This window comes from Rattus norvegicus, chromosome 1, assembly GCF_021556685.1.
Source record: "Rattus norvegicus strain SHRSP/BbbUtx chromosome 1, alternate assembly SHRSP_T2T, whole genome shotgun sequence".
Lineage (NCBI taxonomy): Eukaryota > Metazoa > Chordata > Mammalia > Rodentia > Muridae > Rattus > Rattus norvegicus.
This window is the reverse complement of record NC_141534.1, coordinates 155700757-155724086: the sequence shown is the minus strand read 5'-3', so window position 1 is coordinate 155724086 and position 23330 is coordinate 155700757. Positions and strand designations below refer to the sequence as shown.

General features: G+C 40.1%; 1 protein-coding gene across 4 annotated transcripts in view; it reads left to right on the top strand.

The window, feature by feature from the left end:
* Positions 1 to 23330, top strand: part of Tmem135 (transmembrane protein 135) — a 280538-nt gene that overhangs the window by 88700 nt on the left and 168508 nt on the right. For all 4 annotated transcript variants that reach the window (NM_001013896.1, XM_087656459.1, XM_087656454.1 and 1 more), the window contains 2 exon segments: positions 16494 to 16621; positions 19118 to 19210. In NM_001013896.1, the coding sequence (NP_001013918.1) occupies positions 16494 to 16621; positions 19118 to 19210 (221 nt within the window).

Genomic DNA, 23330 nt, shown 5'->3' with positions numbered 1-23330 from the left:
GAGATCTCCAGCAAGAAAGCAGAACATTGAGAGAAGCAGACTGGAAAAGCTGTATCAAGCAGGACACAGGTCATCAGCTTGGTCCATGATTTGACTTTGAATCATTCTTTTCACCACTCCCAGACACCCCTTCTCTCAGGACCCTCTCCATGCTGAGGCTGGTCCTTGCTGCTGCTTTTAGTGTTTCAGTCTCCTTAGCAACTGCACCCCAATTTGGTGCAGTTTAAACACACACACACACACACCCAAGATGAGAGTATTATTCAAACCTTTCTCCTTTGCTTTTTTTGTTCTAGTTCTTGAAGTGCTGTGCTGCCGCCTTGAGATTTTCTGGTAATCTAGTTTACCACCTCTAAACTCAGTTCTCTCAGGCAATTTCTTTTGTGCTGTGTAAAAAGTTTGGCATTTAATAATATTTAGTGGAATTTTCATTCCTAACTGAAACTTCATCTGCATAGCCATTACTATCTTTATATCTCTTAGTTTATTGATTTTTTTTTTTTGTGTCCCACAGAAGCACCTACTGTTCTTTGCCTACAGCATTTCATGCCTTTTCTCACCTATACCACCTAATTACTTTCTCAGATTTCTCCAATGAACCAATTCCAGGTCCTACTCACATTATCTAGGCACACACCTAGTTCCAACCCTACTTCATGATGGCAGTTTTCTGTGTTAGGTTTGTATCTCCACGACAAAACACCTAGGCAGCCAATTAGCTTAAAAAGAGGCAGGTGTATTCTGTTTTAGGTCTCAGTGCATGGCTGCTTGGCTCTGTTGATTCTGAGTCTCTAATTAGGCAGCAAATACATGATGGTGGGTGCTTGTGTCAGAGGACTCTCATCTGATGGAAATAGGAAGCAGAGGAGACTGGAGGGAACTGTATCTTATGTTCCACTCAAAAGCTGCCTCAGTGGCCTAGGCCTCTGATGGGTTCTCATTTCTTAATATTTCCACGGTCTCCAAATATATCATAGGCTGGGGATGGAAACTGTAAGGAAACTGTAACTCGGGTCTCTGGAGGGCATTTAAGACACAGTAGTAATATTCAAGATATGCTTGCCATTTTCTTTAAAGCAGTTGTTCTCAATAGGGGGCCGTTTGATTTCTGAAGAGATGTTTGCCAGTGTCTACAGCCAGTTTTGGTGGTCAAAACAAGGGGATGCTGTTGGCATCATGTGTCATTAGGAAGCAGGGGCAGGGTCAGGGGTGGGGATAGTATCACTCTTATAAGGCACAGGAAGAAGGATAGCTCCTGAAAATCAGATTGGCCCCTATGAGTTGTGTTGCTGTGAGGTCGTGCTTTAAAGAAACCCTTATTTAAAAGTGATTAAGAATAGATACAACACAAATCTGTTACTGTAAACTATTTTATTTGTCACAAGAAACCAGATTTGTTTACATTTAGAAATGGAGTTATTTTTAAGAGATGAATGATCAACCTGTGGGCTTGTTACTAATGAGTCTAATGCTGTGGTAAGCTCCTTTGAGAGCCAATTAGATTTGTCGTCACTCATGGTCAAAGGCTGCAATGTCAGTGCTGGTGTGCTGTCTCTTTGGAAAATGTATGGCGCACATCACATGGGAAATGGGAAATGAGTAACAAGGGAATGTAAATGTGTAAAGTGAAGAGCATATGGCTTTAGTGGATGCTAAGTGATGAGAGTGTTGTGGACAGGGACTTGGAGGCCATGGAGAGGTATGTGTTTGTAGTGCCTACACCTTGAGAGTTCAGGGCTATAACTAAGACCTTAAAGGGCTGGAGGGAATTTTAATATTGAGACCTGGCCTCCTAATCTTGTCTCTCCTCCGTCTGCACTCAGTGGTTTGGCTTGGTCCACATCGGCCCTTCATGAGTTCTCTCAAGCTGTCACTGCACCTCGACACATGCTTGTTCACAAAGGTGTTTGCTTATGTTTTAGATGCTTTAATGTGTTGTGGTTTTATAACTTAGGTCTGAGGTCCATCCCAGAGCACTTTTTGTGTGTAGTATGTGAACTTTGTTAATTGTATCCATATTTGCTCGTATCTGATGTTTCCAGTATCACTTATTTTTAAAAAACGACTTTTTTTTTTGCTGAGGAAAAAAGTGCTTACAATGTTACGAGTTTACCCTCTTTATTATTTCTTGATTTTTATTTTAAAAAAGATTTTTATTTTATGCATATGAGTGTTTTGGGTGTGTGTATGGATGCACACCTGTGTCACTGGAGGACAGAAGAGGGAATCATATCACCCAGAGCTGGAGTTACAGGCAGTTGTAAGTTGCCTCGTGGGTCCTGGGATAAAAACCCAGGCCTTGTGCAAGAATAGAAAATGCTCTTGCCTTTTGAGCCACAGCTCAAGCCCCTCAATCTCTTTAAGAAGTGAGGAAACTGACCTCTAGAGAGCATGTAAACAAGAAACCTTCATGCAGATGGCTGTAGAGTGGATATGATTATTTTGTGCTGTATCTTTGTGACTATTGCTATTTCCTAGCTATATATATATATATACATATATATATACATATATATATATATATATATATTTTTTTTTTTTTTTGGAGCTGGGGACCGAACCCAGGGCCTTGCGCTCGCTAGGCAAGCGCTGTACCGCTGAGCTAAATCCCCAACCCCCCAGCTATATTTTTAATAATAGATAATCCCCAGTTTCTCACACTTACGTCTTCTCCCTGTTATTATAAACTATAACATATTTTATGTTATGGGATGATATGACCAAGATATATGATTGCAAAAAGAAGAATGTTAAATTAGCAATTTATATACCATTTAGTGATGATAATGTATAGCACTTTAATATATTGCACTTGTCATATGAGCCTTATTGTTTTAGTCTTTTTCCTTTCACATATCTTATTTTTAGATATCATTAGTCTTCTAAAACATTACATAAGTATAAATAAAATTTTAATATAGTTTAACCATTATTTTATGCTATACCTTGTTTTCTGCTAAATTTTTATATGAACACTAGAAACTGCACAAGAAATTAGCATAGAGTTATTGGGTCATGGCATATGAACAGTGCTAAGGTTTTTGATATAAGAAGTGGTGCTTCTGGAGGTGCTTGATGATATCACACCTGAGTCTGAGGGTTTTAAAAATGACCACAAGGCTAGCCCAGGTGCTACTATATTGTTTAAGCTGTTCACACATACTGTGTCCCAGTATGCAGTATACTGTGTGCATGGAGAAGGAAAATGGAGTGCTGCATACTGGGAAACTTTTGTGATCACTCTGCCTGGACTCCCAGGCTTCTCCTGGCCACAGACTATTCAGAGATCAGTCTCTCAGCTACTTGTAAACCCTGGCTGTAAGCTCTGGATGACAGCACAATGATGATAGAGTTGATTTCTTGAGCTTTGTGTCAGGTTTTCCTTTCTTTAAACAGACTGTACAGTTTACTTTACTACCATTAGTAGACATTTAGATCGGGCTGGTATTTGGGGTTGATTGCAGATGCTGGAGAATAGTCTTGGTGAAGAGAAAGCATATGTTCTGAGCATACACATGAGAGTATGGGTATGATTAATTAGATGCGATTCATATTATCAAATAGTTTTGCACAGGAGTTGTACAGCATTTACAGTATTGTCAGCAATGTGTGAGGTCTGTAGTTGTGCCTCATTCCCAAACCAGCCCTGTGTCTGGTCTTTGATTTTCATGATCTTGGCGTATGTGTTTCATCAGGGACTTCTTTGATAGAAGTGAGAAGTGTTTATTTGTGAAAACAAATACTCATTATTTTAAGGTAGATGTAGATTCACATAGATATGAAAGAAATAGTAATGATTCTTGAGCTTTTTCTTTCCATGGCATCCTCTTGCCAGACAATGTTACAGTATGCAGTAAAAGTATTACTATTGAGGTAGCCACATCAGAACAGAGAAAGATGTCTCAATTGCTCATAAACAGGGGGAACTGAGCTGGGTGTAGTGGCACACATCTTTAATCTAAGCACTCAGGAGGCAGAGGCAGGTGGATTTCTGTGAGTTGAGGCCAGAGGCCAGCCTCATCTACATATCTACGGAGTGAGTTCCAGGATACCCAAAGCTAAATAGTGAGACCCTGTCTCAAAAACACAAAAGTACAAACAAAACAAAACAAAACCAACCAACCAACCAACCAACCAACCAACCAAACAAACAAACAAAAAAAACACAAAAAAATCAAAACCGGAGGACCTGAGTTTGGATTGTTACCGCCAAATACCCTGCTGTGCATGGAGCTTTGTGCCTATACCCAGTGACTGGGAGGCAGAGAGACAGGAGGACACTGGGGGAGAATTTGTTATTCCAGGTTCAAGGTGAGCCTCTTAGAACAAAAGGCAGGATTGAGGGAGACATAAGACATCAAACTCCTGCTTCCAGATGCAGTCAGGTATGTTAAATGGTTAAGAGCACTGGCTGCTTTCCCAGAAGACCTGGATTCAATTCCTAGCACACAAATGATGGCTCACAGCCATCTGTGACTTCATTTCCAGGGGATCAGACTTCCTCTTCTGGCTTCCATGGGTACTGCACACATGTGCACAGTGGTGCAGACAAAACACCACTACACTTAAAAGACACAGAACAGTTTTGTCAGGGCTGACATCCTTGAGGTTGCCCTTTTATAGCCGTGCTTTGGTCTTCCCATCCTTGTCCCTTTAGTCTCTGTCATCCAGACAATGGTTCTTCGTTCCTGTACTTGGTCATTTGAGCAGTGTTATATAAATGAAGTACAGTGAGCGGTCCTTTGAGATTGTCCCCTTTCTCTTAGCTAGGAAGCTTTATATGATTGTCTTGTGTCTTTTTTTCCTTTTAAAATTTTATGTTTTAAAAATTTCACATGTATTTTTTTTAGTTAGGGTTACTCTTGCTGTGATGAAACACCATGACTAAAGACAAGATGGGGAAGAAAAGCTTTTTTGGCTTACACTTTCGTATCATATTCTGTCATTGAAGGAAGTCAGGACAGGAACTCAAACAGGGCAGGATCCTGGAGGCCCAGCTGATGGCATGCAGAGGTCATGGAGGGCCTTGGTTATGGGCTTGCTCAGCATGGCTCGCTCAGCCTGCTTTACTTATTGAACCCAGGACCTCAGCCCAGGGATGACATCACCCTCAACAGGCTGGGCTCTCCCTATCAGTTACCAATTAAGAAAATGCCTTACAGCCAGATCTTATGGGGACTTTTTCTCGATTGAGGTTCCCTCCTTTGTTATAACTCTAGGTTGTGTCAAGCTGACATAAAACTAGTCAACACACATGTATACAGTGTCTCTTGGTTAAATCCCAGTTTTCTATCTAGCTCCCCCATTCCCCTACAACATGTATCCCCTTCCCCGTTACCTTCATGTAGTTTTTTTTTTTTAAAAACCCTACTATCCCCATTTAGTGCTGCTTATATATGCACATATGTGTGGGATCATTCACTGGGTCATTGATAACTTACCAATGGTCATCTCCAATCCTAAGGAAAAATAATCCTCTTATCCCTCAGTAGCCATTAGTCCCCCAGTCAAGACTCTTCTTTCTCCGTGCTGGGCTTTTTAAAGCTCTTGATCTTGTGCATACAAGCATGCATAGCTGCTGTGAGCTCATGTGTGTGGCAACCATGCTGTGTCCAGAGACCACCTTTCATAGCATTCTTCTCTATTGTCTTAGTCAGGGTGTCTATTCCTGCACAAACATCATGACCAAGAAGCAGGTGGGGAGGGAAGGGTTTACTCAGCTCACACCTCCACATTGCTGTTCATCACCACAAGAAGTCAGGACTGGAACTCAAGCAGGTCAGGAAGCAGGAGCTGATGCAGAGGCCATGAAGGGATGTTGCTTACTGGCTTGCTTCCCCTGGCTTGCTCAGCTTGCTTTCTTATAGAACCCAAGACTATGCCCAGGGACGGCATCACCCACAAGGAGCTCTCCCACCCTTGATCACTAATTGAGAAAATGCTTTACAGCTGGATCTCATGGAGGCATTTCCTCAAGGAAGACTCCTTTCTCTGTGATAACTCCAGCTTGTGTCAAGTTGACACAGGAAACCAGCCAGTACATCTACCTTCTGGCTCTTACGTTCATTCCACTCCCTGTTGCATGATATTTCTAGAAACACTGTGGGTCAACGAGGCTTGATATCTGAGAATGTTCAGCAGTGCTGAGCCCTGTTCACAGCTGTGTATTCTCAGCACTTGGAGCAGTTAACGAGCTCTGCATTGACCTGTGCCTTCTGATGCTTAAGAAGCTTCTCTGACCAAGAGAGCAGTGATTATGGTTTTGTGTAGTTACTCCATGGAGTTGTCTCAGTTTGTTTAGCCACTCACTTGTTGAAGAACAGCTGGTTTTATAACTTAATAATAATGAGCAAAACTGTTAGAAAGATTTGTATACAAGGGCCATGTTAGCATTTCTTAGAAATAAATACACACCCAGGACAGTAATTATTGTTTTAATGGCAGTTGCTTGATTAGTTTCTCAACAAACTGCCAAACTGTCCTATAGCATATATTAATCATCATATGTCTACCAGTGACAAGTGAGTGCCTAGGCTGAATCTTTGCTAGTATTTGATATTGTCATTGTGTACTGTGTGCAAAGGTGTGCACAGTGTGTGTGTGTGTGTGTGTGTGTGAGAGAGAGAGAGAGAGAGACAGAGAGAGAGACAGAGACAGAGACAGAGAGAGAGACAGAGACAGAGAGAGACAGAGAGACAGAGAGAGACAGAGAGAGAGGGAGAGAGAGAGCGAGAGACCGAGAGAGTGAGCATGCTCTTAGCAGTGCATTTACATGTGGAGATCAGGGTCAGTGTCAAGTGTCTTCCTCTGTCACCTCTCTACCTTACTCTTTTGAGACAGTGCCTCTGATTGAACTCAAAGCTCCTTTTCAGTTTGACTTGCTGGTGAGGAACCCCGAGAAATGTACCCTGTTTCTGCCTTTCAGAGCTGGGGTTACAGATGGTTACACTGGTGCCATGCTTTTTTAAAAATCGAGGATGCTGGGATCTGAACTCAGGTCCTCATGCTTGCACAGAGAGCACTTTGAGCCATCTCCCCAGCCCTGACATTAGTTTTCTATGATTTCTATGATTTTCTATGATCTGACATTAGATATTCTATGGTTGTAATGCTAGCTCATTGTAATTTTAATTAACAGTTTCCGACTCATTTATTTGGTATATATTCTATTTGGAAAATATCTCTTCCTACCTTTATTCTAATTGGATTATATTTTTCTCATGCCTTTAAGACACACACACACACACACACACACACACACACACACACACACACACACTAGATGCTAGTCTTTAATTAGATACAGGCTTTCTGTTTTCCTGTGTTCTGTAGCATATCTGTTGGTCTTTTTATCAAGAAATGTAGTTCAATTTAACAAATGTTCCTTTTACCATTGGTGTCAATTCTAAAACCTCTTTGCTTTGCCCCATTGTTTTAAAAACTTCCCACTTTTCTCCAAAAGTTTTGTAATTGTCTGTGTTATGTAATGCCTGTGATCCATTTTGGATTACTTTTTGTACAAAATGTAAAACCTAGCTTAATATTCTCTGTCTTCCTAACTTGCCGACGTCCCTTACTTACTAACTCACAGATGGCACTGTCTATTGAAACGGCTTTCTTCCCTTTGTAGAACTGTTTTTGTGCCTTTATCAAAAATTAGATGTATTTGAATGAATGTCTTGGTTCTGTATTTTGTTCACTTCATGTGCTTGTATTGTCAGTATTGTACAGTTGATCTGGGAATAGTTTTTCTGCATTTTAACAGTTTTTATGGAGAGCAGTTCTACTTCCTTTGCTTTCTGTGCAAATTGCAGAACTATTTTTTGTTTATAGAGGTCTCTGGTGGAGTATATAAAGAATTGTGTTGGATCTGCATTTCATATTAGGTACAATGGACATGTAACTTATGAACATGGTTTGTATAGTAGCTTGGAGTTTGACTCTCCCTAAATGCCCATGTGTTGAAGACTTGGTTCCCTGACTGGAGTGCTATTGGAAGAGAGAGGAAGATTTAATGGTGGGGCGTGTGGAAGGAAGTTAGGTCATTGGGGGACATTGAAGGGAATATTGAGACCTTTGCCCCATTTTGTTTCTCTCCCTCCCTTTTTGGCTGCCACGTGTTCCTGCTCTGATATATTGCCTTGCCCCACACAAAAGCCACAGACTGGGCTCATGGGCAGACAGACACCTTTGGAACTATGAGCTCTGAACTCTTTTCTCCTAGTAAGCTGTTCCCATAGGTGCCTTGTCTTAGTGCTGAGAAGCTGACTAATAGTGCCTCTCCCATTTCTTCCCCAGCACTGGGTAGTTTCACTCACTCCTGTGTTTCATTAGCAGCACCTTCTCTCTCAGGCTTAGGATTACCACATTGCCATATGTACTATGGTTTGTTATTTGCCCTCACCCCCACCCAGACTTTCATATGTCTTAAAGATAGGGTTGGACTTCCTTTTTCATTGTTTCTTTGTGTGGATGGCAGTTGAGTTGAAATAGGAGAGGTGGCCAGTTTCCAAAACTTTGTGGATGAAATAAGACCTTAGCAGAGGTCACTGGACTTGCTGGCCTCCAACATCAGAAAGTGTTATTTCTAGAAAGGGGATGAGTGGAGAGGCTGTCAGCCTTCCTGTCTCTCCCCTGTGCCTTCCTCTCTTCCACCTCCCCACTAATTCCCTAATCTCACTGTTCTAAACTTTGTTCCTCTGTACAGTTTCCTAACAATGGACAGTGATTTCCCTTTCACCTGGAAGGATTCTGTGATCAGTTCAGCTCCTCTTCCTCCACCCTGAACCTTTGGTCCGCCTGCACTATGCTTTCTCCAGTGACTCTCCACTGCCCTGTGCTTTAGAATGCCCACATGGAATCACCTTGTGTGTGTTAGTCCCTATCATGAACACATTGTCTTTTACTTTATCCCCTGTAACATTACTAGTGCACTCACTGAGTAGACTCGTATCTTTATTTTTATATCATCTCTCTATGCCAGGGTTTTGGTGGTATTAATTTAATGTAGAAATCATCCCTTTAAATTCAAGGTTAATCAAGTTGAACAGGTTTTTAACTAAAACCAAATCAAACAAAGAAACAAACACATAGGTTTTCAATTTAAAACCTTAAAGTTAATATTTTTCAATTTAAAATTAATAGGCGAGTCTTTTATATGTTTTTAATTTTTAAATGTGTGTGGCATTTGGAGACTTCCCATGTCACCATCAGACAACACCATGTAAGAGTAGGTTCTCTCTCTCCCACTTGGGCTCTGGGGTGGAATGATCACAAGGCTTGGAAGCAAGCGCCTTTATCCTCTGAGGCAGCCTGTTGGCCTATTGTCAGTTTCTTTTCAGGGCTCTCCAATGCCAGAAGTTATTAACTTGTTTATGCCTCACCTTTATTCCTCACAGCTTCAGTTCGAATCTCCAAGGCATTGCTTAGCTTTTGGACACTGAGGTTTCCTGAGATGGTAGCCTGGGCTGGCAATGGTTAATGGAGCTTTGTTGTAGCATGTGTTTTTTTTTTTTTTTTTTTTTTTTTTTACTTTTTTTTTTATTAACTTGAGAATTTCTTTCTTTTTATTTTTTTATTATTAACTTGAGTATTTCTTATATACATTTCGAGTGTTATTCCCTTTCCCGGTTTCCGGGCAAACATCCCCCTCCCCCTTCCCCTTCCTTATGGGTGTTCCCCTCCCAAACCTCCCCCCATTGCTGCCCTCCCCCCAACAGTCTAGTTCACTGGGGGTTCAGTCTTAGCAGGACCCAGGGCTTCCCCTTCCACTGGTGCTCTTACTAGGATATTCATTGCTACCTATGGGGTCAGAGTCCAGGGTCAGTCCATGTATAGTCTTTAGTTAGTGGGTTAGTCCCTGGAAGCTCTGGTTGCTTGGTATTGTTGTACATATGGGGTCTCGAGCCCCTTCAAGCTCTTCCAGTTCTTTCTCTGATTCCTTCAATGGGGGTCCTATTCTCAGTTCAGTGGTTTGCTGCTGGCATTCGCCTCTGTATTTGCTGTATTCTGGCTGTGTCTCTCAGGAGTGATCTACATCCGGCTCCTGTCGGTCTGCACTTCTTTGCTTCATCCATCTTGTCTAATTGGGTGGCTGTATATGTATGGGCCACATGTGGGGCAGGCTCTGAATGGGTGTTCCTTCAGTCTCTGTTTTAATCTTTGCCTCTCTATTCCCTGTCAAGGGTATTCTTGTTCCCCTTTTAAAGAAGGAGTGAAGCATTCACATTTTGATCATCCGTCTTGAGTTTCATTTGTTCTAGGCATCTAGGGTAATTCAAGCATTTGGGCTAATAGCCACTTATCAATGAGTGCATACCATGTATGTCTTTCTGTGATTAAGTTAGCTCACTCAGGATGATATTTTCCAGTTCCAACCATTTGCCTACGAATTTCATAAAGTCATTATTTTTGATAGCTGAGTAATATTCCATTGTGTAGATGTACCACATTTTCTGTATCCATTCCTCTGTTGAAGGGCATCTGGGTTCTTTCCAGTTTCTGGCTATTATAAATAAGGCTGCTATGAACATAGTGGAGCACGTGTCTTTTTTATATGTTGGGGCATCTTTTGGGTATATGCCCAAGAGAGGTATAGCTGGATCCTCAGGCAGTTCAATGTCCAATTTTCTGAGGAACCTCCAGACTGATTTCCAGAATGGTTGTACCAGTGTGCAACCCCACCAACAATGGAGGAGTGTTCCTCTTTCTCTGTCGCGCCCACCTCGACCGGCAAGGAAGATGCAACACCTTTGGATCCTTCTCAATCAGCCTTTATTGTAGGAACACCTAATTGATAGTACGGGGACCCTGGGGAACAAAGGCACTCGCCTTAAATACAAGACAGGCTGTGGCTGTAAATTTGTCTACTGGGGATTGGTGGAGCATGAAATACCTATTTAGCATGAATATCACCCTGGCCTTGTAGGTGCTGGGGGTCTGCCAACACATGCGCTGTAGGTGTTTACCACAAACGACCACCGGATGTCGGCGCCATCTTTAGCCGCTCCCTATATTTCTCCACATCCTCTCCAGCATCTGCTATCACCTCAGTTTTTGATCTTAGCCATTCTCACTGGTGTGAGGTGAAATCTCAGGGTTGTTTTGATTTGCATTTCCCTTATGACTAAAGATGTTGAACATTTCTTTAGGTGTTTCTCAGCCATTCGGCATTCCTCAGCTGTGAATTGTTTGTTTAGCCCTGAACCCCATTTTTTAATAGGGTTATTTGTCTCCCTGCAGTCTAACTTCTTGAGTTCTTTGTATATTTTGGATATAAGGCCTCTATCTGTTGTAGGATTGGTAAAGATCTTTTCCCAATCTGTTGGTTGCCGTTTTGTCCTAACCACAGTGTCCTTTGCCTTATAGAAGCTTTGCAGTTTTATGAGATCCCATTTGTCGATTCTTGATCTTAGAGCATAAGCCATTGGTGTTTTGTTCAGGAAATTTTTTCCAGTGCCCATGTGTTCCAGATGCTTCCCTAGTTTTTCTTCTATTAGTTTGAGTGTGTCTGGTTTGATGTGGAGGTCCTTGATCCACTTGGACTTAAGCTTTGTACAGGGTGATAAGCATGGATCGATCTGCATTCTTCTACATGTTGACCTCCAGTTGAACCAGCACCATTTGCTGAAAATGCTATCTTTTTTCCATTGGATGTTTTTGGCTCCTTTGTCAAAAATCAAGTGACCATAGGTGTGTGGGTTCATTTCTGGGTCTTCAATTCTATTCCATTGGTCTATCTGTCTGTCTCTGTACCAATACCATGCAGTTTTTATCACTATTGCTCTGTAATACTGCTTGAGTTCAGGGATAGTGATTCCCCCTGAAGTCCTTTTATTGTTGAGGATAGTTTTAGCTATCCTGGGTTTTTTGTTATTCCAGATGAATTTGCAAATTGTTCTGTCTAACTCTTTGAACAATTGGACTGGTATTCTGATGGGGATTGCATTGAATCTGTAGATCGCTTTTGGTAAAATGGCCATTTTTACTATATTAATCCTGCCAATCCATGAGCATGGGAGATCTTTCCATCTTCTGAGGTCTTCTTCAATTTCTTTCTTCAGTGTCTTGAAGTTCTTATTGTACAAATCTTTTACTTGCTTGGTTAAAGTCACACCGAGGTACTTTATATTTTTTGGGTCTATTATGAAGGGTGTCGTTTCCCTAATTTCTTTCTCGGCTTGTTTCTCTTTTGTGTAGAGGAAGGCTACTGATTTATTTGAGTTAATTTTATACCCAGCCACTTTGCTGAAGTTGTTTATCAGCTTTAGTAGTTCTTTGGTGGAACTTTTGGGATCACTTAAATATACTATCATATCATCTGCAAATAGTGATATTTTGACTTCTTCTTTTCTGATCTGTATCCCCTTGACCTCCTTTTGTTGTCTGATTGCTCTGGCTAGAACTTCAAGAACTATATTGAATAAGTAGGGAGAGATTGGGAAGCCTTGTCTAGTCCCTGATTTTAGTGGGACTGCTTCAAGTTTCTCTCCATTTAGTTTAATGTTAGCAACTGGTTTTCTGAATATGGCTTTTACTAAGTTTAGGTATGGGCCTTGAATTCCTATTCTTTCCAGGACTTTTATCATGAAGGGGTGTTGAATTTTGTCAAATGCTTTCTCAGCATCTAATGAAATGATCATGTGGTCTTGTTCTTTCAGTTTGTTTATATAATGGATCACGTTGATGGTTTTCCGTATATTAAACCATCCCTGCATGCCTGGGATGAAGCCTACTTGATTATGGTGGATGATTGTTTTGATGTGCTCTTGGATTCGGTTTGCCAGTATTTTATTGAGTATTTTTGTGTCGATATTCATAAGGGAAATTGGTCTGAAGTTCTCTTTCTTTGTTGTGTCTTTGTGTGGTTTAGGTATAAGAGTAATTGTGGCTTCGTAGAAGGAATTCGGTAGTGCTCCATCTGTTTCAATTTTGTGGAATAGTTTGGATAATATTGGTATGAGGTCTTCTATGAAGGTCTGATAGAATTCTGCACTAAACCCGTCTGGACATGGGCTCTTTTTGGTTGGGAGACCTTTAATGACTGCTTCTATTTCCTTAGGAGTTATGGGGTTGTTTAACTGGTTTATCTGTTCCTGATTTAACTTTGGTATCTGGTATCTGTCTAGGAAATTGTCCATTTCCTGCAGATTTTCAAGTTTTGTTGAATATAGGCTTTTATAGTAAGATCTGATGATTTTTTGAATTTCCTCTGAATCTGTAGTTATGTCTCCCTTTTCATTTCTGATTTTGTTAATTTGGACACACTCTCTGTGTCCTCTCGTTAGTCTGGCTAAGGGTTTATCTATCTTGTTGATTTTCTCAAAGAACCAACTTTTGGTTCTGTTGATTCTTTCTATGGTCCTTTTTGTTTCTACTTGGTTGATTTCAGCTCCGAGTTTGATTATTTCCTGCCTTCTACTCCTCCTGGGTGTATTTGCTTCTTTTTGTTCTAGAGCTTTTAGGTGTGCTGTCAAGCTGCTGACATATGCTCTTTCCTGTTTCTTTCTGCAGGCACTCAGTTCTATGAGTTTTCCTCTTAGCACAGCTTTCATTGTGTCCCATAAGTTTGGGTATGTTGTACTTCATTTTCATTAAATTCTAAAAAAGTCTTTAATTTCTTTCTTTATTTCTTCCTTGACCAGGTTATCATTGAGTAGAGCATTGTTCAATTTCCACGTATATGTGGGCATTCTTCCCTTATTGTTACTGAAGACCAGTTTTAGGCCGTGGTGGTCTGATAGCACGCATGGGATTATTTCTGTCTTTCTGTATCTGTTGAGGCCCGTTTTTTGACCAATTATATGGTCAATTTTGGAGAAAGTACCATGAGGAGCTGAGAAGAAGGTATATCCTTTTGCTTTAGGATAGAATGTTCTATAAATATCTGTTAAGTCCATTTGGCTCATGACTTCTCTTAGTCTGTCTACGTCTCTGTTTAATTTCTGTTTCCATGATCTGTCCATTGATGAGAGTGGGGTGTTGAAATCTCCTACTATTATTGTGTGAGGTGTAATGTTTGTTTTGAGCTTTAGTAAGGTTTCTTTTACGTATGTAGGTGCCCTTGTATTTGGGGCATAGATATTTAGGATTGAGAGTTCATCTTGGTGGATTTTTCCTTTGAGGAATATGAATGTCCTTCCTTATCTTTTTTGATGACTTTTAGTTGAAAATTGATTTTATTTGATATTAGAATGGCTACTCCAGCTTGCTTCTTGTGACCATTTGCTTGGAAAGTTGTTTTCCAGCCTTTCACTCTGAGGTAGTGTCTGTCTTTGTCTCTGAGGTGTGTTTCCTGTAGGCAGGAGAATGCAGGTCCTCGTTGCGTATCCAGTTTGTTAATCTATGTCTTTTTATTGGGGAGTTGAGGCCATTGATGTTAAGAGATATTAAGGAATAGTGATTATTGCTTCCTGTTATATTCATATTTGGATGTGAGGTTACTTTTGTGTACTTTTCTTCTCTTTGTTTTGTTGCCAAGACGATTAGTTTCTTGCTTCTTCTAGGGTATAGCTTGCCTCCTTTTGTTGTGCTTTACCATTTATTATCCTTTGTAGTGCTGTATTTGTAGAAAGATATTGTGTAAATTTGGTTTTGTCATGGAATATCTTGGTTTCTCCATCTATGTTAATTGAGAGTTTTGCAGGATACAGTAACCTGGGCTGGCATTTGTGTTCTCTTAGGGTCTCTATGACATCAGTCCAGGATCTTCTGGCCTTCATAGTTTCTGGCGAGAAGTCTGGTGTGATTCTGATAGGTCTGCCTTCATATGTTACTTGACCTTTTTCCCTTAGTGCTTTTAATATTCTTTCTTTATTTTGTGCGTTTGGTGTTTTGACTATTATGTGACGGGAGGTGTTTCTTTTCTGGTCCAATCTATTTGGAGTTCTGTAGGCTTCTTGTATGCCTATGGGTATCTCTTTTTTTTTTTAGGTTAGGGAAGTTTTCTTCTATGATTTTGTTGAAGATATTTACTGGTTCTTTGAGCTGGGAGTCTTCACTCTCTTCTATACCTATTATCCTTAGGTTTGATCTTCTCATTGAGTCCTGGATTTCCTGTACGCTTTGGACCAGTAGCTTTTTCCGCTTTACATTATCTTTGACAGTTGAGTCAATGATTTCTATGGAATCTTCTGCTCCTGAGATTCTCTCTTCCATCTCTTGTATTCTGTTGGTGAAGCTTGTATCTACAGCTCCTTGTCTCTTCTTTTGGTTTTCTATATCCAGGGTTGTTTCCATGTGTTCTTTCTTGATTGCTTCTATTTCCATTTTTAATTCCTTCAACTGTTTGATTGTGTTTTCCTGGAATTCTTTCAGGGATTTTTATGATTCCTCTCTGTAGGCTTTTACTTGTTTATTAATGTTTTCCTGTGTTTCTCTAAGGGAGTTCTTTACGTCTTTCTTGAAGTCCTCCAGCATCATGATCAAATATGATTTTGAAACTAGATCTTGTTTTTCTTGTATGTTTGGATATTCCATGTTTGTTTTGATGGGAGAGTTGGGGCCCGATGGTACCATGTAGTCTTGGTTTCTGTTGCTTGGGTTCCTGCGCTTGCCTCTCGCCAACAGATTATCTCTAGTGTTACTTTGTTCTGCTGTTTCTGACAGTGGCTAGACTCTCCTATAAGCCTGTGTGTCAGGAGTGCTGTAGACCTGTTTTCCTGTTTTCTTTCAGCCTGTTATGGGGACAGAGTGTTCTGCTTTCGGGCGTGTAGCTTTTCCTCTCTACAGGTCTTCAGCTGTTCCTGTGGGCCTGTGTCTTGAGTTCACCAGGCAGGTCACTTGCAGCCGAAAAGTTGGTCTTACCTGTGGTCCTGAGACTCAAGTTCGCTCGCAGGGTGCTGCCCATGAGTTCTCTCTGGAGGCAGCAACCAGGAAGATCTGCGCCGCCGTTTCCGGGAGCTTCAGTGCACCAGGGTTCCAGATGGCATTTGGTGTTTTCCTATGGAATCAGTAATGTGTGCAGAGTGCAGTCTCTTCTGGTTTCCGTAGCATGTGGTTTTATTTGGGTTGCAATTTACTGTTTGTTTTGGAAAGTATATTTTTGTTTTGAAAACTGTTTTTATGATTTTACATGTATCTACCTTGGGGATGACTTATCTTGTGATCCATGTTGTAATTATTTTTGTGATTACTTTTATTATTAATTTTATTTTATTACATATACCTACCTTGAAGCTCACTTGTCATGTGACCATGAGATGGTGGTGGTGGTGGTGGTGGTGGTGGTGGTGGTGATGGGGATGGTGGTGGTGGTCTTGACATGTGCCTGCTTTGGAGCTAACTATCATGTGACCCATGCTGTCACTGTTTTTTAACTTAAGTGAATGCGAGCATCTTCTGTTCTAAAACTTTGTTTGTACAGAGGAGCTAGGAAAATGGCATAGGTCTTTACTTAGTCTTTAACATATGCTTTATTCAGTAGCTTCCATATAAGAATGAATGTGAGTGGAAACAGTTGGTTGGCTTAAATGACAAAGCCTCCCTTTTTCCAGATCGCAGCTGTTCTCCGGAAGCGGAAGCTGGAATATTACTTGTACAAGCTGCTTCCTGAGATCCTCCAGTCTGCCTCCTTCCTGACTGCTAATGGGGCATTGTACATTACTTTCTTCTGTGTTTTAAGGTTGGTACTCATAATCACCAATCCATGTTAATGAATTTGCTTTGTTGAAATGGAAACCATCTTAATTACTGGTGTGTTGATGTGAAGAAACACCATGATTGGTGCAACTTACAAAGAAGGTCATTTAAAGAGAGCCCATGGGCTTGAATGCAGTCTCAGAGTGTGAGTCCACCATCAATGGGTCCTGGAACACTGTGGCAGGCAAGCATGGTGCTGGAACTGTAGCCCAGAGCATACATCCTTATCCTGACCCACAAGGTGTGGGGTAGAGAGGGAGAAAGCAGAGGGAGGGAGAGACAAGGAGGGGAACAGAAGGGAGAGTGGGGAACAGGAGAGAGTAGGCTCAGTGTAGGCTTTTTAAACCTACTCTAGTGGCACACATCCTCCTCCAACAACCAGGAAAGAAACATTAAAATCTATGAACCTATGGGATCCATTATCACTTAAACCCTGCAGAAAGAGAGATTTATTGGCATAATTGTTGTTTAGGTTACACTCTTTCTTTCTACTTTAATCTATAAAATGACATTTACCTACAAGAAAATTTATAAAAATACAAGAAAATTTATAAAGTCGGAGCCTTAAGTCTTGGCTTATGATGTAAATTTCAAATTATTGGCATGATTATGCAACAAAATCTCTTCAATGTGTCGTTCATTTTCTGAAGCCTACTGTAGTTTTGAAATTATTGGTCAGGATTTCTGATCAGAAGCAGAATTCAGTAATGGCCCAATATTCAAGGCAAAGTCATATAAGGTTGGGGCCAGAACAGAGCATGACTGTACATCCTAAATAAGGCTCTGCTGGACAGTGACTCAGGCATGCATTCTTTGCCTATGCTGCCTACTGTGTGCACTGACTCCTGGACGCTCAGTCTCTGTCCCTGCTGTTGGAAGCACACGCTTATATCTGTCAAGTTAGAGCCATTTTACCTTTTCCTCACCTTTGTGTTGTCTATGGTTGTTTGTATATTTTAGTTAGAATTAAGCTTGTCATTTCCAAGCTGTCTCCTAGATTTTTTTCCTTGGAGCACTAGTATTTATAAACTTCACGTAGTGGAGGCAGGAACCAGTAAGGTCTCATGTTGCGAAGAAGATGTTTCCTTTACATTGATTTGGACATCTGTGAAAGGAGCTTGAGCCTGTGAGCTCAGCAGTGCCAAGACTTGTTAGGACTTCAGGAATGGCTGCCCTGGAGGCTGCTACTGCAGCATCCTCTCTGCGAACTGTGGTCAAACAGGGGAAGTGTAGTACATTTAATAGAGAGAGACTGTTGGTGTCCTCTCTGGAGCCGTCTTCCTAAGCCCCCTTCCCCCTAGAGCTTATAGTCAAGAACTCTGTAGAACCTGTATGGAAAATGTGCCTACAGGCTATTTAGGCAAAAGTTCTTACTATCTCATAAGTGGTTAAGTTGAGTGTTTATGGCAGTTTAATAAACCCAAACTTCAATTAAACAGATAAGTTTTTAGATTCTTAATCCTGTCGTGTCCTTAAAAGATCTTTTTTCAGATATTTGATCCTGTCTTGTCACCATATCCCCCATATATATATATATATATATATATATATATATATATACATATATATATATATATATATATATGTGTGTGTGTGTATCTTTTATATATATTGTGTGTGTGTACATATATACACATATACATACATTCATACATACATACATATACATATTTTCCCCCCTCCTACTATCTGTTATTTAGCAACTGGCTAATTTTGTTCAGATCATTTCTTAGAATATTTAGAGGCTGGTTCTTCCTTTTTTAGGAGCATAACTGTTTTGAAGGAAACCATATCTGAGGCAGGGTGTGGTGGCCCATGGCTTTAATAGCAGCACTCTAGTGGTTTGAGGCCAGCCTGAACTATGTGACTTCTAGGATAGCCAGAACTACAAAATAAGATCCCCCTTCTCAGAAACATACATTTCATGTCTCTAAATTTATTTGGAAACATAAGCAGTTTCTACTTTCAAGTAACAAATGGTAGTAGATAAGAAATGGTTTCCACATAAAGCTAAAAAAAGAATCAAATATTAGCAAGTATTATAAGGAAACCTGAGGGTGGTAGAGCATAGATGGAATCCTTTTTAAAGTACCTACTGTGAGTCAGGTGTGTGGCACACACTGCATTCAGGAGAGGAGGTAGAGGACTCGTTGGCCAGAGGCTGGCTAAAGGATGGACTGGAACACACAGTGAAACTGTCTCAAAAAAGCCAAAACAAATCCAAGCCAAACAGCACCCCAGAAGAACTGTCAAGAAGAACACAGCCATGCTTGTAGCCATTGTTGCTTTTTCTGAAAACGTACTTTTGAGTCCTGCTTAGTCCCTGCAGAGAGATAGGGAGTCTGGTCTAGAACCTGGTGTCTTTGGGGTACTGCGGGATAATTGAATAGAGGGTGAATAGAGAAGAGAAAATTCTGTTTGTAAGCGCTAAAATGGTCAACTAGGAATTAAATACAAAAATTACAAATTTGAATTTCAGGAAGATTCTTGGAAAATTCTACTCATGGACTCCTGGCTTTGGTGCTGCTCTGCCAGCCTCCTATGTGGCCATTCTAATTGAAAGGAAAAGCAGGTAAATTTTACACATATACATGTTTAATAGAATAAGCTACCTAGGAGAATTTTATTCTTTTCTGTTAATTAATTATTGCCAGGGATGGAAAATCTGTCCCTATATATTTTTTCCATTTGGCAGCTATTTGATTGAAAATTAATTTTGTATGAACACTATGCTTATTGTCTATAAAATAAATATAACTATATTATAAATATGCAATACAAAAGTAAAGAAACGTAAAAATAAAATAGTGACTCTAAATGCCAGGTTCTTTTTACTAACGTAATAGAAGGTTCTGTGTTAACAGCCTAATTAAAGCAGTGGAATATGCAAATTCCAGTGGAAGCCTGTCTCCTTAGCTGTACAGCATCCTGGTCATATGTAAGAGAGTTAGTAATACATTTTGTTTTGCCTAGGTCTGTTCTCTGCTTCAGGCTCCTTGACTAACCTGTTATACCAATTGTATTCTATAGAGAATTGTGTGGACATGTGTTTTTTATTGTTCGTCACATAAAATTTTCCACGTGAACTCATTTATTCCGTAGAACCTTACAGAAGTAGTTCAGTCTGAGGGTAGTTGATGTTAAGGCTTTTTCGTAAGAGTGTATTTGTCACTGCATGGATGGCTAAACTCTGAGACTGGTACATGTTGTAATGTCAGAAAACCTGTTCTATTCTGCCTCCAAGGACAGCATAGTACAGAGCTCAGGAAGACTCCAGAGCTAGCCTGCAACTTAATAATCTGGTTCTGCCATTAACTATGTCACCTGCTTGGCTTGCTCTTCACCTGAAAAATGGAAGCAGTCACAGTCTGTCATACTTTCAGATAATTCAGTTAATTTATGGCAAAAATAATTAGGACATCACAGTTTCTATGTGGTAAGCATTGCTTGTTTTTTTATTTGTTTGTTTGTCTGCCTAAGTAATGAAAGAGTTATTCTGCTGATGGCATTTCAAATCAGTTTTAACATATGAATATTGGTTTTCAAAAAAATACATGAAATTTTAAGTCTCTTTGTTCGTTTTTGCTTTTGCTTTTGGGTGGGAGATTACTTCCTGGAGCATGGACAACTCACCAGCGGCTATAGGACTGAAGAAAAACGCCCTTTCTCCATAAGCATCCTTACTCAGCATGCCATGATTGACTGTTAGCACTTCGGCAGGGTTAGTTTATAGTTATGTGTCCACGTCAGCAGGGCAGGTAACATGAATAGGAAGCAGTTTGCAGTTCACAGTTTCACTTTATTTTGCATGTAAGTGCACATGTGGACATATGTACCTGTGTGTGCTTATCATGTGGAAGCATGCTGTAGACATTAGTATCCTTTATCTGAAACTTTATCAAGATAATTCTCCGTGTAATCACAAATGCTCCCACATATAGGAAAACTAACAATTCTTCTTTGCTTTTGTGTGTAATTGTTAAATGATTGAAGTTGTGTTTAAAGTTAAAGTTGTATAGCTTTTAATATTTAAGGCTTCAGATATCTTCACCACTGCTATAAATATTCTGTAGATTATGATTATAATAGACTCCTTAATGTTCTTTTCTGGAATTCCTTCATTATAGGTTGTGTTACTTCTTTGGTAAGGGATTATTTTGTAGTGAGTCTAAAATAATAAAAGAGCTGATTACTGTTAAAACTATTTTATTGCATCCTTATCTGAGAGTGTTGTTTGCAGTGTTTCTTTTGTTTATAACCTAATAAGGTTTTCTGTATAGCTTAATTTATATCTAGCAAAGTAGCTGGATATAAAAATAAATCAGTAGCCTTTCTTTATACAAATGATAAATGGACTGAGAAAGAAATTAGGGCAACAACACCCTTTACAATAGCCACAAATAGTATAAAATATCTTGGTGTAACTCTTATTAAGCAAGTGAAGATCTGCATGTATGACAAGAACTTCAAATCCTTGAGAAAAGAAATTGAAGAAGACCTCAGAAGATGGAAAGATCTTCCATGCTCATGGATTGGTAGGATTAACATAGTGAAAATGATTTTACCAAAAGTAGTCTATAGATTCAATGCAATGTCCATCAAAATTTCAACACAATTCTTCACAGACATGGAAAGACCAATTTTCAATTTCATATGAAAAAATAAAAAACCCAGGATAGATAAAACAATTCTCAAAAATAAAAGAACTTTCTGAGGAATCACCATTCCTGACCTAAAGCTGTACTACAGAGCAATAGTGATAAAAACTGTGTGGTATTGGTACAGAGATAGACAGACTGATTAATGGAATAGAATTGAAGACCCAGAAATAGACCCACACATCTATGGTCACTTGATCTTTGACAAGGAAGCAAAAAACAAACAGTGGAAAAAAGACAGCATCTTCAGTAGATGATGCTTGTCTAACTGGCGGTTGACATGTAGAAGAATGCAAATCGATTCATTCTTATCTTCTTGTACAAAGCTCAAGTCCAAGTGGATGATGGACCTCAGCATAAAACCTGATAGGCTGAATTGAATAGAAGAGAAAGTGGGAAAGAGCCTTGAACTCATTGGCATAGGGGGAAATTTCCCAAACAGAATACTAATGGCTCAGACTCTAAAAGCAACAATTGATAAATGGGACGTCATGAAACTGGAAAGCTTTTTGTGAGGCAAAAGACACAGTCAATAGGACAAATTCACTAACCCTATATCGAATAGGGGGCTAACATCCAAAATATATAAAGAACTCAAGAAGCTAACTTCCCAAAAAAACCAAAGAACCCAATTAAAATAAAAAATGGAATACAGAGCTAAACATTCACAACAGAAGACTCTCAAATGGCCCAGAAACACTAAAAGAAATGTTCAAAATCCTTAGTCATTGGGGAAATGCAAATCAAAACTACCCCAAGATACCACCTTACACCAGTCAGAATGGCTAAGATCAAAAACTCAAGTGATAGCACATGTGGCAAGAATGTAGAAAAAGAGGAACACTCTTCCATTGCTGCTGGGATTGCAAACTGAAATAACCACTCTGGAAATCAATCTGGTGGTTCCTCGGAAAATTGGAAATAGTTCTACCTGAAGACTCAGCTATTGCACTCTTGGGCATATACCCAAAAGATACCCCACCATACCACAAGGACACGTGCTCAACTGTGTTCATAGCAGCCTCATTTGTAATAGCCAGAAGCCAGAAACCACCTTGATGACCCTCAACCGAAGAAAGGATACAGAAAATGTCGTTCATTTACATAATACGATACTAGTCAGATTTAAAAATTGAGGACATAATAAATTTTGCAGGTAAATGGATGGAACTAGAAAATAGCATTCTGAGTGAGGTAGTTCAGACTCAAAAGGACATGCATGGTATGTACTCATTGATAAGTGGATATTAGCCAAAAAGTACAGAATACCTAGGATACAACATACAGACCATAAGAAATGTAACAAGCAGAACGGCCCAAGTGAGGATGCATCAATCCCACTTAGAAGGGGGGAGGAAATAATCATGGAAGCAGAGGAAGGGAAAAGGACTTGTGTAGAAGGGAGGGTGATGCTATAGGAAGACCAGCAGTCTCCACTAACCTGGACCCTAGTGAGCTCCCAGAGACTAAGCCACCAACTAGGACCAGAGAAGGGCTGGTCCTGAGGTCCTTGGCACATATACAGCAGAGGACTGCCTGGATGGTCCTCAGTAGTCCTGAGGTCCTTGGCACATATACAGCAGAGATGTGTCTTGTCTGTCCTCAGTGGAGAAGATGCATGTAATCCTTGAGAGACTTGAGGCCCCAGGGAAAGGGGAGCCCTGGCGGTGGTGAGGACCACCCTCTTAGAAGCAAGGGGGAAGAGGAATGTGATGAGGAACTGTGGGAGGGGGTACTGTCAGGTGTTAGGGAGGGGGCACAATGACTGGAATGTAAGTAAACAAAATAGTTTTTAAAAATAGAAAAAAATTATGAATGCTTGAAAAGTATATTTTTCTGTTCCTGGGGTTGAAAGAAATTTCTAGGTTCTGAGCTGGTAATTATGTTATTTAGAATATATCTTCATTTTGAGGTATAGTCTCTGGTATTAAAATATTTGAAGGACTTGACATCATGGCACATGCCTTTAAAACTGACAGACAGTACTGGGGAGGCAGGGGCAGAGGGGCAGAGGGGCAGAGACAGAGGCAAAAG